The sequence below is a fragment of the Scatophagus argus genome, chromosome 2 (genome assembly GCF_020382885.2).
Source record: "Scatophagus argus isolate fScaArg1 chromosome 2, fScaArg1.pri, whole genome shotgun sequence".
NCBI lineage: Eukaryota > Metazoa > Chordata > Actinopteri > Scatophagidae > Scatophagus > Scatophagus argus.
Genome location: NC_058494.1, coordinates 21606429 through 21621215, shown reverse-complemented (window position 1 = coordinate 21621215; position 14787 = coordinate 21606429). Strand labels below are relative to the sequence as shown.

The window sequence follows — 14787 nt, the reverse complement described above, 5'->3', positions numbered from 1 at the left end:
ATGTTGCTGATGTAATCTTTTCCCTTCCTCCACTCTTAAACCTAAAGATGGGCATAGCTTTAGAAACATTGTTTACTTATATGAGAAAGTTGGGTGGCTGTCATTGACACTGAGAACAACAATGCTCTGTATTTATTTATTTATTTACAAAGGACATCTTGGCAAACTGCCTGGGTATCTTTCATATCTTCTTAAATAAAAAATCAAGTTCACACTGACCTGGGTCCAAGTCTATTTGATCACCATGTTAATAGAGACTGGCAAACTGGCTGATACCTTGTAATCAATTTAAATACATTTCATATTTTATAAGTAGTGTAATCGCAATGCCCTATCCTGTTTTAAATACATTTTTAAAAAGTCGAAGCAACTAGATTTAAGAATAAAATGGTCTCCTCTGATTTCACTAATGCTAAGCAACATATCACATCACAGCCCTTCCATATCACTGCAGTGGCCTAAGGATAAAAAAAAGGAGAGAGTCCTAGTATGACCCATTAAAAGCCAGGTCTTAAATCCCTTTGGAAAAAAATCTGTGCAAAGACCTCAGTGTTGCTGCTCACAGAAGCTTCTCTTTCAGTCTGACTGAACTGGAGTAACTGTGCTGTGGAAAATGGGACAAAATCCAGATTCAGATGTTCCAGGCTGATACAAAGTCAGAGGTGTCATTACTGCCAAAATCTGCTTTCAAAGTATTGACTTGCGAGGTTAAAATTAATTTGGATGCCTGTATGTCATTGTCAGCATTTCTGGAAAAACTGTTCAAAAAACATTTTTGTTGTGTTAGTGGGGGGGGGGGCATATATTTTGAGATTATGCTGTGGCACCATAAATCGTGAAATAGGTTGAGCTTGCGATATACTGTCTGAATGCGCTGTGTATCTTTTGCAGCTTGCCAGTGTGTCAAAACTCTTTGCAAGCTACAGCGGCGAAAAAAATGCTCAGATGGGCTTCGCTTGTACCTAAATCCTAACAGAAATTGGTTAAAAGTGTGGGATTGCAGAAATGGAAAAGGGACGCAGCACCAGGCCATATCTCTCCTCAAGCCAAATGAAAACTCAGAGTGATGCGTCAATCACAGGAATAGTCACAGTGACAGAGACAGTGACTGAGAGTCCAACAGCCAAAAGATCCAGCTGCCCGTGGGCCTTTCGCGACATGACCTTGTCAAGGTCAAGGCTGTTAATACTGAGTGACTTGAATTTAAAATCCTCTAACAGGGTTGTTACAGTAAAGAAATAGCTAAGGGAGTTAAAGGGAGCCCCTTAAAGCTGACCATTTGCACGTTGTCTCAACACCTTCTTTTAGCACTGAAAACATGTTCTCATTTGGCAGTATGCATTGAGCCACACCAACTGCTGTCAGCCCTTGTCTCCGCTGCCACACATACTCCCTTGTTTTCGTCACGTAGCAAGACGTCGTGCTAGCTAACATTATTTGCATGCAGACCTTTACCCCATCCTCAGCTTTACCAATAACCAAGCCTTAACCATAAAATGTAATGTTTTATGTTGTGTGGATCAGCTGTTAGTCTGCGAATGAGTGTGATTCTTGTCCCCACACTATAATTAATACATACACAAGTACACATACACAGGTTTGCAGGCTGTACTTGCAAGGACTCTTATTGCCATATTGCAACGGTTGATCAAATGAATATTGGTAATTTGAAAGCTCGTAGTAATAACCTATAGAATGATAATAATACGTCAGTGCTGTTTTTATAGCTTGTTTCACTACGTCCAGGTGGTCAAAATGTCTGTCATTTCTGCTTCAACCGTCACAGCTACATGCCAAATCTAACACAAACTTACTAAGCTTAACCTAAAAGTAACCCTAACTGAAAAAATCATAAAATCAAGTCTTAAACAACATACCTACTGTCCAATATATGTCCTCTTTCAAGGTCATCACAAAGATAGGTGTATAAGACAAGAGCACACACACACACACACACACACACACACACACACACACGCATACGCATACATGTGCATACATACAGTAAAGCTCTCCGGCAGCCATAGGATCTTGTGACAAGCAGGTGTGCCTAATTCCCCACAGAGGGCAGCTGAATGACAGATATGAGAGGACAAAATTAATAGCCACATATGATCCCTGGCAGTAGAATGGTTGGTATGTTTTATGGGAGATAACAGGCCACCGGGCAGATCAGTAGTGTGATTCTAATGCTCAGGTGAGACTGACAGGTCTGCCTGCAGGTGGAGGGAGTGTGTCTGACACTGACAGACCAAACGTCAGCAAGGAAATTAAATTGCCTCTTGTACTGCAGCGATTGTAGAGATATATGATGCGCTAAGTTCCCATCTGACATAAATGTATCTCATCATCTGTGACAGGGTGTTGTCACCAGCAAAACTGGATCAGGATTTGTCATCATGCCTTGTGATGTGGTGCTTGCTATTATACATATAACACATTCCACTAATATGTTAGAGACGGCTGTGAAAAATGCTTTGTGGCTAGATTTTCCGATTGTTCAACATCGTCGTGACAGGCCCCTGAGTACTAAATAGTGCTACAACGCAGAGGCCTGCATAATTAGGGAAAACTGGAGACAAAAAGAATTGTGCCCCCACATGCTTAAGTGACACTGTTTCCACGGAGTGTAATAAACATATTAGCTCTTTGTCGCTTTCAAGTACACATCATGTATTTCATTTAGTAAAGGTTGAGGATCACAGTCGCTGCCTGTCGCCTCTTTGCATGCGACAGTGTTCTCGCCAACAAGCCATGTCTAATTTTCCCATCAGTCCGGGGACAAAGAATACACTTGTGCGCCCTTGATTACCGCCCAGCTTGTACATCATAATTGCCCTGAATGCACAATGTGGAGTCCTTGAATATGTGTGACGGTATGTGCCGAAACTCATCTGCATCTGCATTAATTTTCTTGCTGTGTTGTGGTGTTTAGAATATGACAGCATGATTAAAGGCTAAAATGCACTGACCAGGTTACATGTCTGCCTTTGTTTCTCTCCTGCTCCTCCTCCTCCTCCTCCTCCTCCTCCTCCTCCTCCTCCTCCTCCACCTCCACCTCTTGCTGTCTATCTGTTTGACATGCACTTTGTCTGAATTCACACAAAATCCGGCTACGTGGCACCTTCTTTCACCTTCTTCATTTGTGCATTAGAAGGTGAAACAATGAGGAAATAACATCATATTTCTCTGGTTCATTGCTTTGTTGCTCCCTCACTTCATTCGCTGTCTAGCTCACTGGACCGTTGTTGCTCTCTCTCTAAACCGGGAGGAGGGGATCAAGCCAATTCTACTCGTTTTATGATCCGCTCCAGAATATAATGGGCTCTTCAATGTCCCATGCTATGCCCTCCCGCCAAGTTTCATGAAAATCAGACCAGCAGTTTTTCCATGATCCTGCAGACAACAGACAAAAGGCAAACAGAAAATCCAGCAAACCAACAAAAATGCAAATATATAAAAATGTTGCGGATGCGTTCCCTCCCTCTCAGCATCCAGCCTTGAGGCCCTTTCCCTGTGGCTTATGTGATGAAGTAGCAACACAAACAAACGAATGTCTCCAAAGGATTGTGCTGTTGTTTTTGCATGTTTTAGCATTTTTACAAATTGTGTATTCTTAAATTACTGGCAGTTATTTTCCAAGGCCGGGCAGCCTTTTCTTTTTCTCTTAAATGTCAGCACTGTATGAAAATGAATATTCTTGAACCTTGATGTAGATCATCACGTGGAACATTTTCAGCGTGATGGTTTTACATTTTTCATGTTAATGCCATTACCGTTGCACTTCATTGCCCAAATTAGGAGTTTCTGTCATAAGTTAAGGACAAAGATGTTAGTGACCAGTACGACGTAACCCTACAGATTCCTGCATATTCAAAGAAACATCTGCCCGGAAAGGGGAAAATGCAAATGTGCTAAATTAAGAAAAACGGTGGAAAAATGTTTGTGAAGGAATAATCTGCCATTCTCTTTGCACAAGCGTGTCATTTGGATGATCTGCTCTGCTTCTCTGTTGGCAATGACTCATGTGTCCTCCATTGTCTCTCCGGTGGGTGGGTGTTTTGTCTGCAGGGAACATCTTTGTCGTGAGCCTGGCAGTGGCAGACCTTGTGGTGGCCATCTACCCATACCCTCTGGTCCTCACCTCCATCTTCCACAATGGCTGGAACTTGGGTTACGTCCACTGCCAGATCAGCGGCTTCCTCATGGGCGTCAGCGTCATCGGCTCCATTTTCAACATCACCGGCATCGCCATCAACAGATACTGTTATATCTGTCACAGCCTCAAGTATGATAAACTGTACAGTGACAAAAACTCTGTCTGCTATGTAATGCTAATCTGGGCGCTGACTGTGGTGGCCATCGTGCCCAACCTGTTCGTGGGTTCACTTCAGTATGACCCACGAGTTTACTCCTGCACCTTTGAACAGTCGGCCAGCTCTGCGTACACCATCGCAGTGGTTTTCTTTCACTTTATTTTACCCATCATGATTGTCACCTACTGCTACCTGCGCATTTGGATACTGGTCATACAGGTGAGGAGACGGGTGAAGCCAGACAATCGGCCCAAGATTACACCACACGATGTGAGAAACTTTGTTACCATGTTTGTGGTGTTTGTGCTCTTTGCTGTTTGCTGGGCGCCGCTCAACTTCATTGGCCTGGCCGTAGCGATCAAACCAGAGGTAGTGGTTCCCCTCATCCCCGAGTGGTTATTTGTGGCCAGCTACTTCATGGCCTACTTCAACAGCTGCCTTAATGCCATTGTGTACGGTGTGCTGAACCAAAACTTCCGGCGTGAGTACAAGCGCATTGTAGTGTCAGTGTGTACAGCACGCATCTTCTTCCAGGACAGCTCCAACGATGCAGGGGAAAGGCTCAAGAGTAAACCGTCACCACTCATGACCAACAATAACCAGGTCAAAGTGGACTCCGTCTGAACCAGAACTCAGAGGGATACCAAGCAGACAAAAAAATGGATATGTTATGACTAAGAGTAAAAAGAAAAAAAGAAAAACAAAAGGAAAAAGAATAAAAAGCAGAGCGAGAAAAAATACCAAATCTAAATATAAAACAGCTTCTGTCCTCTGAGCTGTCCACAGACTGTCATATGGTGCTTTCCGCCCTCTGAACAATCACAGTAACAACAGGGGTGCATATTATCTTTGTCTTTTATCAAGCACTTTTGTTTGACTCTGAAGTACCTGTAGTACAGTAAATATATGACGTCCGTTTTGTTTTCATGTTTACAGTGATTATATAAATGTATCATGCATTATATAAGTATTTATTTTGTATGAAATGTCATGTAGTTATATAGTGAGATATATCAGGTTCCAGTTAAATGAAGACAATTTTTTATCAGGCCAATAAAAAATTTCTAAGAAACATGGTTGAAAATTGAAGCTGAAGTTTATTAATGAAGTTAACCAATTTTAATAACCTCATTTGTGACACTGTAATACTAAATGAGTGCAAGCAATGTGGATTGCTGCTGTCTTATTATACCCTGCAATACATTAGGTGGAATATATATTTTAGTCTCTCTCTCTCTCTCACCTTGTGAGCTTATTATACTGTATGCATGGATATCAGGAATTGTTCATATGCAAAATAAAATCTGATATTGATGGAGGATCTGCTTTAGTCACGTGTCTTAATTTATTCACAAATGCAAGTTTAATTCTGTAAATGTATTCAGTAACTCTGGTGTACAACTGAGCATCATCACTGAGCATCATTCTTACCCATTACCATAACAATGCACTCAGTACTCAGCTTAACTAAAGAGAAGTACAGAGATGAAAGCCAAAAATTGTGAAAATATGATCCAAGTTGTAAAGAACCTGGAAGTATTTTTTAAATCAGTTTGGTTTGTTTTCAAGAAATGTTATCAAAGATTTGTGCAAATAACACAATATGGACTTTCAGTCTTATTTATTGGATGCGCCAAGCTAACACTGTTTTAAATCCAACAGCACTGCAGTTGTGTTTCAAATATTAAGTGTAATCTAATTGATATGGGGTGGACAAAATATTAAAAAAATAGTACAAGGCAATACAATTCAACAACAACACACACTACTGTTTCCAAAATGTCTAAATGTCTTAATGTAAACTTAAATGAGAATCTCTCAGACAAAACAATAAAAAGTGAATGTGACAATGTGGTTTGGCAATCAGCTGCAGGCAGAGAAGGTGCAGCGGTTCACAGGGAGAGTCGACTCACCTGCGAGCATTTCTGCTGATTGCTAATTGGCCATGCAGAATGCATATAACGTGCTTCAATACCGACGTCAAACTGAGTCCAGAAAGAGAACTGGGACACAAGCTGGAGGCAGAGGCAGAAGTCTGGCAGTATGAAGGGGAATGAGCAGAACTGTGCATGCAACGCAGGCAAACTGTCCCAACAGCTTATCCATACTGGCCTGAATGGCAGCTTTGTTTTGTTTGTAAGAAGTTTTGTTGAAATTAAAGCCTGTTTGCCTGCCAGTCTGTCTCAGTATTCCAGCACACTCATATGCCACACTGAACATTTTAACTTAATGTAGGATGTATTTTAGGGATGTTGAAGTAGAACCACTCAGTTTTTGTCAGGTGGACTTAATAAACTGGCAACTGAGTGCATTTAAGTTGTTAACTTTTTGCTTAAACCGTTTTGGTTCAAGAGAGTGCATGAACACCTCGAAATGATGTTGTTAGCTGATTGTCTAGATTCATATTTTTTGCTAAGGATCAACAATCCTTGGCAAAGCCACCCTGCTACAAATCTGCTTGAGTGATGTGATTTTATCTAAAGTGGAACACAACCAATCAATATGATGGGGCTTTATACCATATGTCAGGCATTTTCTTAATGTATTATATGTCTGTATGTCTGACTTGTGTGTGGTAGCTAAATACACAAGCTATCAGATCCTGTCTGCAAACGAATTTCAAGATAAAAAGTGTCGTTGGGTATGACCGTCCTTCACAATGTGAAGGACTCTGCAGTACATAGCAGGCAGAGACTGTGTAGCTAACTCTACATCAGCATTTTGCTTGTGTGTTGCAAAGCATGCGTGAGCAACCTGGTTAGTGGAACACAGACAAAGGCATCATGCATCAAAGAGGCAAAGGCTCAACTATGCATTTGAAATCCACTTGGCTTACGTAACGGCCGCTGACTATCATCCTCATAGCAAGAGCTCAAAGAGCCAGCTCCCAGCGTACTCCCTGCCCCCTTCTCTATCTGTTTAATCCCAAGAGCTGTGTGTGGTAGGAAAAGACTGAATGGGTTGGGGATGAGCAAATGTAAAAAATTACAGGGATTTACACTGCCCCCAAATGGAGTTAAATTGTAATCCAAAGATTTTTATAGCCAAGGATGTGCCAACAAAATATGAGGAAAGTCAAGTGGTCTGTGTTCAATGGCCCAGCTTCTGTTACTGTTTCAATATTGAGAAGAGAAAACAGAATATGTCCAATGTGACAAGGCCAGAGATCAAAGCGCCAGCAGAGCACATCCAAAGCAAAACAACAGCGTGGAAAATTGCTTTAATTAAGTTGTGCATTTCGGAATAAACTTTGACAAGAAAGATCTTAATTTCTTAAAAAAAAAAAAATGTTGTTGGCATTGAAATGAAAGAGTATTCTAACACTGATCACATCTATTAGATCGATATTCACTGGGCTATCAGTCTAGTTAATTTATCTCCTGACGTGAACTGTAAAAAGTGTTCATTTAGCCTTTTGATTTATCATTTTGACTTTGAGCAGACATACAGAAACTTTAATAAAATATTCTAAACATGATTTGCTTGCTAGCTATGGGGACTAACATACCCTGTCGCGGTCATACGCAACCACATGCGACGAGAGTTATGTACTTCATATTTGCTGAAGAAGGTCTTGGGATGTGGTCAGAGGCTTTTCAACAGTCTAGTAAGTCAGTCTTAGAGTGTTTTATATTTTTATAATTTTTGAAAGTTTTCTCTTTCATGCATATTTTTCTGCCACCTATATCAGCTGCATTAGGTATCAGCTAATTAAGCTTTAATTTTACTTTCAACTGACTAGAACCAGTTCTCCTGTCCAGGGTGTCATATTGCCTGTTAATAGACTATTAGTACGAACTACTACTATTTAGCTGTGGGTTTGTCGCTGCAAGCGGAAACGTTCAGAAACTATCGTAGCAATAATGATTGAAAAATATCTTCTATATTTAATGCATTTGGATTTTTAGCATTTGTTTACACTGGTGACACTACTGCTCAGCTCAGGGACTGTGATGCTCTACTGTCTGTTCTATAAGGAGGCCTGCTATCATCTTGCCTGGAAGGTGCCACTGTTTGTTTGGCTCTGAGTCTCACTGAATGATGACTAAAATTGCTAAGATTCTGGATAATACAGCACTGTCCTCCCATTTTTCTCTCAGAGAGACATAATCCACGGGGGATTCAGTGCTGCCACCGAGGGGCCCTGAAATTTCCACAGAGCTGTTGAAGCCTGGTATAGGAAAACACTGAGCTCCATAGTCTGAGAAAGTCAGCACTGAGAGATCAAAATGATCTCACACCAGCAGAGTTACAGTAGAGGACAATGGTATGTGCTGAAAAGAGATGGAGACCATTACCAGCCTAGTTGTGATCCAACTAGAATGACACCATACAAAAATGTAAAAAAAAAACAACAAAAAACTTCTTCACCATTCCTATATCACTGAGTGAAATTTTCACACTGCACTTCAACAAAACCATCAGTCCTTTTCTGTTAAATTACATGAGATCTATTTAAGTATTCAGCAGCGTGACAATGAGGCTCCTGAAAGAAGTGTATAGTCCTTGAAAAATTAGAATAAACCATTTTCAGTTTTTTTTTTTACTGAATGTTTATTACTCTCTTTTGCCCAAGCACAGCGGCAACTGAATGAGGCAGAAAGTGTCCTGATTCATTCAGTTATTTTATCTTGCAGGTTTTCTCTCGTTTTCTCCAGCTTTCATCCAATAATGGAAGTTGTTTTCACATACCTTTTACCACATTTCCCGGTGGAGCATGTCAGCTCTGGTTTCTGCTTGACCACACAAGAATAATATGGACTTCTGCAGAGCACAGAGAGAATAAAAGAGGCCAATTGAGAGAAATATACTAACAAAAAGGAAAAAGAGTGTAGCAATGTACGCTGAAGATGCTTTCTGGAGATGAATGGAGATTTATGTGTGGTCCTCTTTTTCAGCTCATGGCTTTCATTCAAAAACATGAGTTTTCATTCATGTTTAGTTTTGCATAGCTCAAACACCCAGCCGACAAGTGAAGCAGCAGCAGCAGTATGGTGCCTTCTGTCTCCTGAGTCATACTGTCTTATGTTAATATTCTTTGAAAGCACTTTGCATCTTGAAGCATGGCTGTAACGAAGTTCATAAGAAATTATGATGAAAAAATGATGACTAAGTGACAATTTGGGGTTTCAGTTTAGCTGCTGAAAATTAACCATTCAAACGGATCCGATCATCTTGGTCCTTCCTGTCTTTTTTGGTGTCAATCCTATCCGGGGCTGCCAAATTTTTGGTTTGTTTTGAAGTGAGATTTGGTATTGTTGAAGAAAGTACGTTTTATGAGTAGGTCCAGTAGTTTAGTGGCGCTTGGAGAAGTGGGTATACTCTTATATTCTGTATTCTTTATACTGAGTATACTCTGAGTATAACTAATGCGTGAGAGGCTGTGGCAAGAGGACGTTTCCAAGCATTATTTCTTTTCCTGTGGTGCACCTGAAGGATTGGAGATTGGTCCTCTCGTCTTCTACATCGCCTCTCCGTGTCATATCGTCTGCTCACATGATTTCTCTTACCACTGTTATGCTGATGATACTCAGTTCTCTCTATCATTCCCACTAAAAACGGTACTGCCTGGTGTTGATCCCCATCAAAGCAGTATCTCCCGCCATGTCCAGATATCACTAAACAGAGTACGCCATGTAAGAGAAAGTAATGCCACATAATTTAATGGAGCAATATTTTTTTGGGAACCCATTTTCTTGTAACCACAAGACACTGAATGGGCATGCTGTTGTTTTTCAGTCCACAGCATGTTCGTCTGATATTCTGTGATCCAATTCCAGTAGTGTTTCTCCTTGACTGAACTATTTCTATTCTGAATTAGTTCAGAACACAAGTTAACTCCAAAATGTTAAACATAAACAGGAACTTGTATCCATTTAAATCTGCACGATCTTTTATGCTAGGCTTCCAGTTTCCTTTACCAATGACATATGATTTCTTATTTTACCATTGCTCAGAGGTACCTTTGTTTGTTTAGTTTTGAGTATGGTTGAACAACTACATACATTAAGTTCTCTCTGTACAAAACATTACTGTTTTGCAAAGTCTTCTCAGCTATCTGACTGTCCTGAATTGAGCTTTTTGTTTAAGTCGATTTCAGGCTTTTGAATGGTAGTGTATAAACCAAACCTATTGCACTATACTTTCATTCCAACTGAAACTTCTTAAAATAAGAAAAAGATCAATTTAACTGAGAAGACAATGTTGACTTGTTGATGTGGGAGAACCCTTGTTGGTTTTGTAAAGTGATATTTCTGGTGCCATTCTCACAACAGGAGTTAAATGAAGGTGAATCACATGACAAGCCATGGTTCCTGTTATCTCAAACAACATGACATCCATCCATCCATTTTCTCTACTTCTCATCCGTCGGGGCTGTGGGAGGGTTGGAGGCTATTCCATCTGACTGCGAGCGAGAGGCTGGTTACACCCTAGAGTGGTCGCCAGTCAGTCACAGGGCTCAACATGACATCCATCCCTCTCAAATGGTTCCTAAACAGGACAGAATGTGTACACATTTGTGGATCAGCGGTAGACAATTTTATCTCTAAATGGGAAATTTTAACTATCAGTTGATGTCAGTATGAGCTACAGTTTGATGCTTGAGAGAAATCCAGTATGTCAGTGACAGATAAGGAAATTAGATACAGCAAAAATGATTACATTTCAAATAGTAGCTACATTGGTGTAGGAGTAGTGAACATTTAAACAAGCATCTTCTTATTGGCATGACTGTGTTCAGTACTGTGTGTGAGCTATGGATTATTTCATCACAGGATATTGCCAGGACAGGCACGACTGTGACTCATATTTGAGGAAGTGGGTTTCAGGTGGCTCTCTTACAAGACTATTCTTTCCGTCCCTCATCCTTTTTATTACTCTAAGATTTTAAATATCCTGTGTAGGACATGTGCACACGTGTGACTGTGATGGAGAGCCGTGCAGCCTCCTTCTAATGTTTTTGAGGAACACTTGCCAGGCGAGTATGAGACTAATAGACTGAGGTGAGGTGTCTATGCCCTAATTAGTATGGTACTACTTTTACTTTATGAGATAATTGGATTTCATTTAAAAGTGTGCAGGTCCTACACACACACACACACACACACACACACACACACACGAGATAAGATATTGTACACAAATACATGTATCAAAGCTTTTCAACTCAACAGGCCTTTTCTCAGCAGACATTTTCACTTGTCAAACACAGGTAATACAAATCACATTAAAAAATGACTCTGTTCTATTCAAGTGTGCCATTAAGCCAATGGGCTTGTCCAAGATGAACAGCACCTCACCTAGAAGGCGGACGAGATCAGCAATGACAAAGCTGCAGTCAAGAGAAAAAATATTCCAGCAGCCTTCTGTCTGCAAAGAAGATCTGATCCTGACAGAACCTGAACAAAATGGAAGACAATAGTGTCCATTATTGATAGGCCAGACATTTAGACTGTTAGGGCTTAACATATTTGTAGCCTAAGGACACATCTTAAAATGTCTTTACTTATTCATGGTGTCTTGATATTGAATTTGTACGACACTACTGTACTAATGTATGCAGTGTACCCTATGATGCATACAATCTTGCAATGATGCATGTTTTTTCACTTTTAAAGTGGGTGAATCATAAACTGTTTTACTAAGCTAGTCCAACAAGTTGTTAAATCTTCTGTGTAACAAAAAAACATTATTCAAACCAAAAATCACCCACATTTCTTAGCCAAACAGATAACCAAACACATTTCAAATCAGGCTAACATCACTGAGGCAAATGGAACCAAGTCTTTGTCTGGAGCTGTGAATGTGAATGTGAAAACTGCATGGTAGTCTAGATGTCTCTGTCTTTAACCACTCATTGCATTATTTACATTGAAGTGCAGTCATATTTCATTTAATGTTGGCAGCTATTTTTAGAACTCTAAGGGAAGTGCAGGCACGAAAGGTTATCTGGGTCACATGTTTATTCCAAGTGTGTGATGGTGCATGTGTGTGTGTGTGTGTGTGAGGCAGAGTAAAGCTTAAAGAGATGCACAGTTTCAGTAACACACAATTAACAGACACTGATGCAGGACATTTAAGACAAGGCAGGTATGACAAAAGAACCAATAATACTTTGAGTTATAAAATCCAAAAATAATTGAGTATACTTAGGTTAGTGTTAGATTTTGTGGCCCAGTTCAGAGGCTGGATCCTCTGATCACAAATTTTACACCGGATACATCGTAATAAGTGGACAAGGAAAGCTGCATTTCAGTGGTTCCTCTAAAGGCAGCCAAGAAATACAGAAATGCTTATTTTACACATGCGGTGTATCCTTTGCAGTCCCCAATGTCCCATAATTCAAAGGACAAATGTAGATTGAAAATTAAGTAAATGGAACATTAATGCAATCATTATGATCTTTTAAGTGAGAAAATATAATTGGACAACATGGCATTTATATGAATACAGAAAAATAGAAGTTATATGGACACATTTATCAGTACCAGCTAGCAGGTTTCACTGTTTTCTGTTAAAATGTGAAACAAAAGATGTTATTTTGAAGTCTGTATTCTGTGCATGTGTATTCTTTTCTACTGAAGGCGCCTCAAGTGTGAGTTCAGCTGAGTGCCTGCAGGCTTTGCTGCCTGGATAGGTTTTGTTGGTTGGTTGCATTCAGGAGTATGTTTATGTGACAGTTGGTTGGACACTGTCTCACCACAGCACAAGTCAATGAATGAGATAGTACAGTTACAGTGCTCAGGTCAGTGACCATCAACTGAGAGCCTCGTGTACTCAAATAAGGGCTATAAAACCTCTAAAAATGCCCATGGAGTACAGCAGTGAAAAACCACTGTATGTAGCAGACTACACGACTTAGCATTTGCCACTGTTGAGAGGTGTTTTTTTTAATTAATCTTACAAGTGTAATAATGTAACAGACAAATGAAAGGACCAAATGGTACACTGATCACGATGGTGGCATTTTCTCTGTTTAAAGTGTTGACGTCCATGACCAAAAGTCATGAAAATCAGCAGGTGGGTTGCAAATTTGCTATGCAATCTTGACAATCTTGACATCTTGACTCTAGATAATAGAAGATTCTACAAATATGGAAACTTTATGTCTTATAATGGATTCATACAATATCCATTTTGGCACAAGAGCAAATCAAAATTTCAACACGTTCTACCTTCCTTTTTCAGCACATCCACTGAATTGTGACAAACGTTTGGTCAATTCAGAAGTCCATCCCTCTATATTATCAAAAATATTTTAAATCAATTAACTTCTATATCTTCACAAGTCTTCATTCAGCTGCTACCAAAACTGACAGACATTTTCTGGATACTAAATATGATATGTAAATATAAATATGATTTATTTATTCATTGCACATTTTTCTTCCTCCATCCTCTCCCAGTCTTCTGTCTGGATTGCTGTTATCTGCATCTTCATTAAATTCATTAAAAACGAAAAGTGAGTTCACACTTTTGTTTTGCCCTATCAGCCGTGACTGCAGAGCACAGAATGTGAACACACAAACATATCGATGCTGACACCTTTTCATCATTAAAAAAAAAGAATTAAAAAATGTCAGTTATGTTAGAATAAATGAATGTTACCTAACCAGATCACTGCACCCTTTCTCCAGGAAGTTGCTGGAATTTAAGTTCTTACCCGTCAGGAACCAGCACCAAATGAGTACGGGTCCTTGACACTCATCCCCAAACAACACATGGAAACAGTTTGTTTTGTATTGTAGGCTTTAACAAACATGACGGTGCAGCAGTCTTAATGAGATCAGACCCTGAGGTTACTTGCTCTGTTTATGCCTGCTCAGTAACTGTAATAGGGCATTTATTTTTCAAAACTATGCTACAGTGATGTTTTCATAAGGTTAAAATCATACAGATACAGTGCCAGTATAGGCTTGAGAGCCAGCTGGACAGAAAAGGTCAAGATCACACTGAAGCCAAAAACACAACTACTGGTATTAAAGCACAAGGGGGCTCATTCAGGCAGAAATAATTCTGCTATTTAGAAACAAGAAAGTAGACACAAAAACACATCAGCTCAAAGCTACCGCTGAAGAAATATGTTCATGTGTGTAAATCTAGTTTCATTTTTCTACTGTGACTGAGTTTAAGTGGTGGTCACGTAACAGCAGGCTGTGCTCACTCCTGTGTTTTTTGTACATCCAAAGCAAGACTCTACTTAAAAGGAAGACGAAGAACCTTTTGGTAAACATGCTGTTGTGTAATATTGACTTATAATATTGATATCATGGTCTAAATGGTTGCCTTGCATTTTAATACGCAAATATGTTTCTTTCCAGGTGGAATTATTTCAGTATCACTAACCATATTAACCCATTGCAGCCTACTGTGCACCACATTCATCAGTTGTTTGAAGCAGTTATTTTATGGTATCATCAAGTGTTTTACATACCCAAATCCTTTGCTTTGTCACTTAATGTAAAATGAC

General features: G+C 39.8%; 1 protein-coding gene across 1 annotated transcript in view; it reads left to right on the top strand.

The window, feature by feature from the left end:
- The window catches only part of mtnr1aa (melatonin receptor 1A a), a 31891-nt gene extending 26256 nt beyond the window's left edge, over window positions 1–5635 (top strand). Inside the window, exon 2 of the mRNA XM_046418432.1 lies at window positions 4072–5635. Within this exon, the coding sequence (XP_046274388.1) occupies window positions 4072–4940 (869 nt within the window). The 3' untranslated portion in view covers window positions 4941–5635. The remainder of the gene's footprint in view (window positions 1–4071) is intronic.
- The last annotated feature ends 9152 nt before the right edge of the window (window positions 5636–14787 follow it).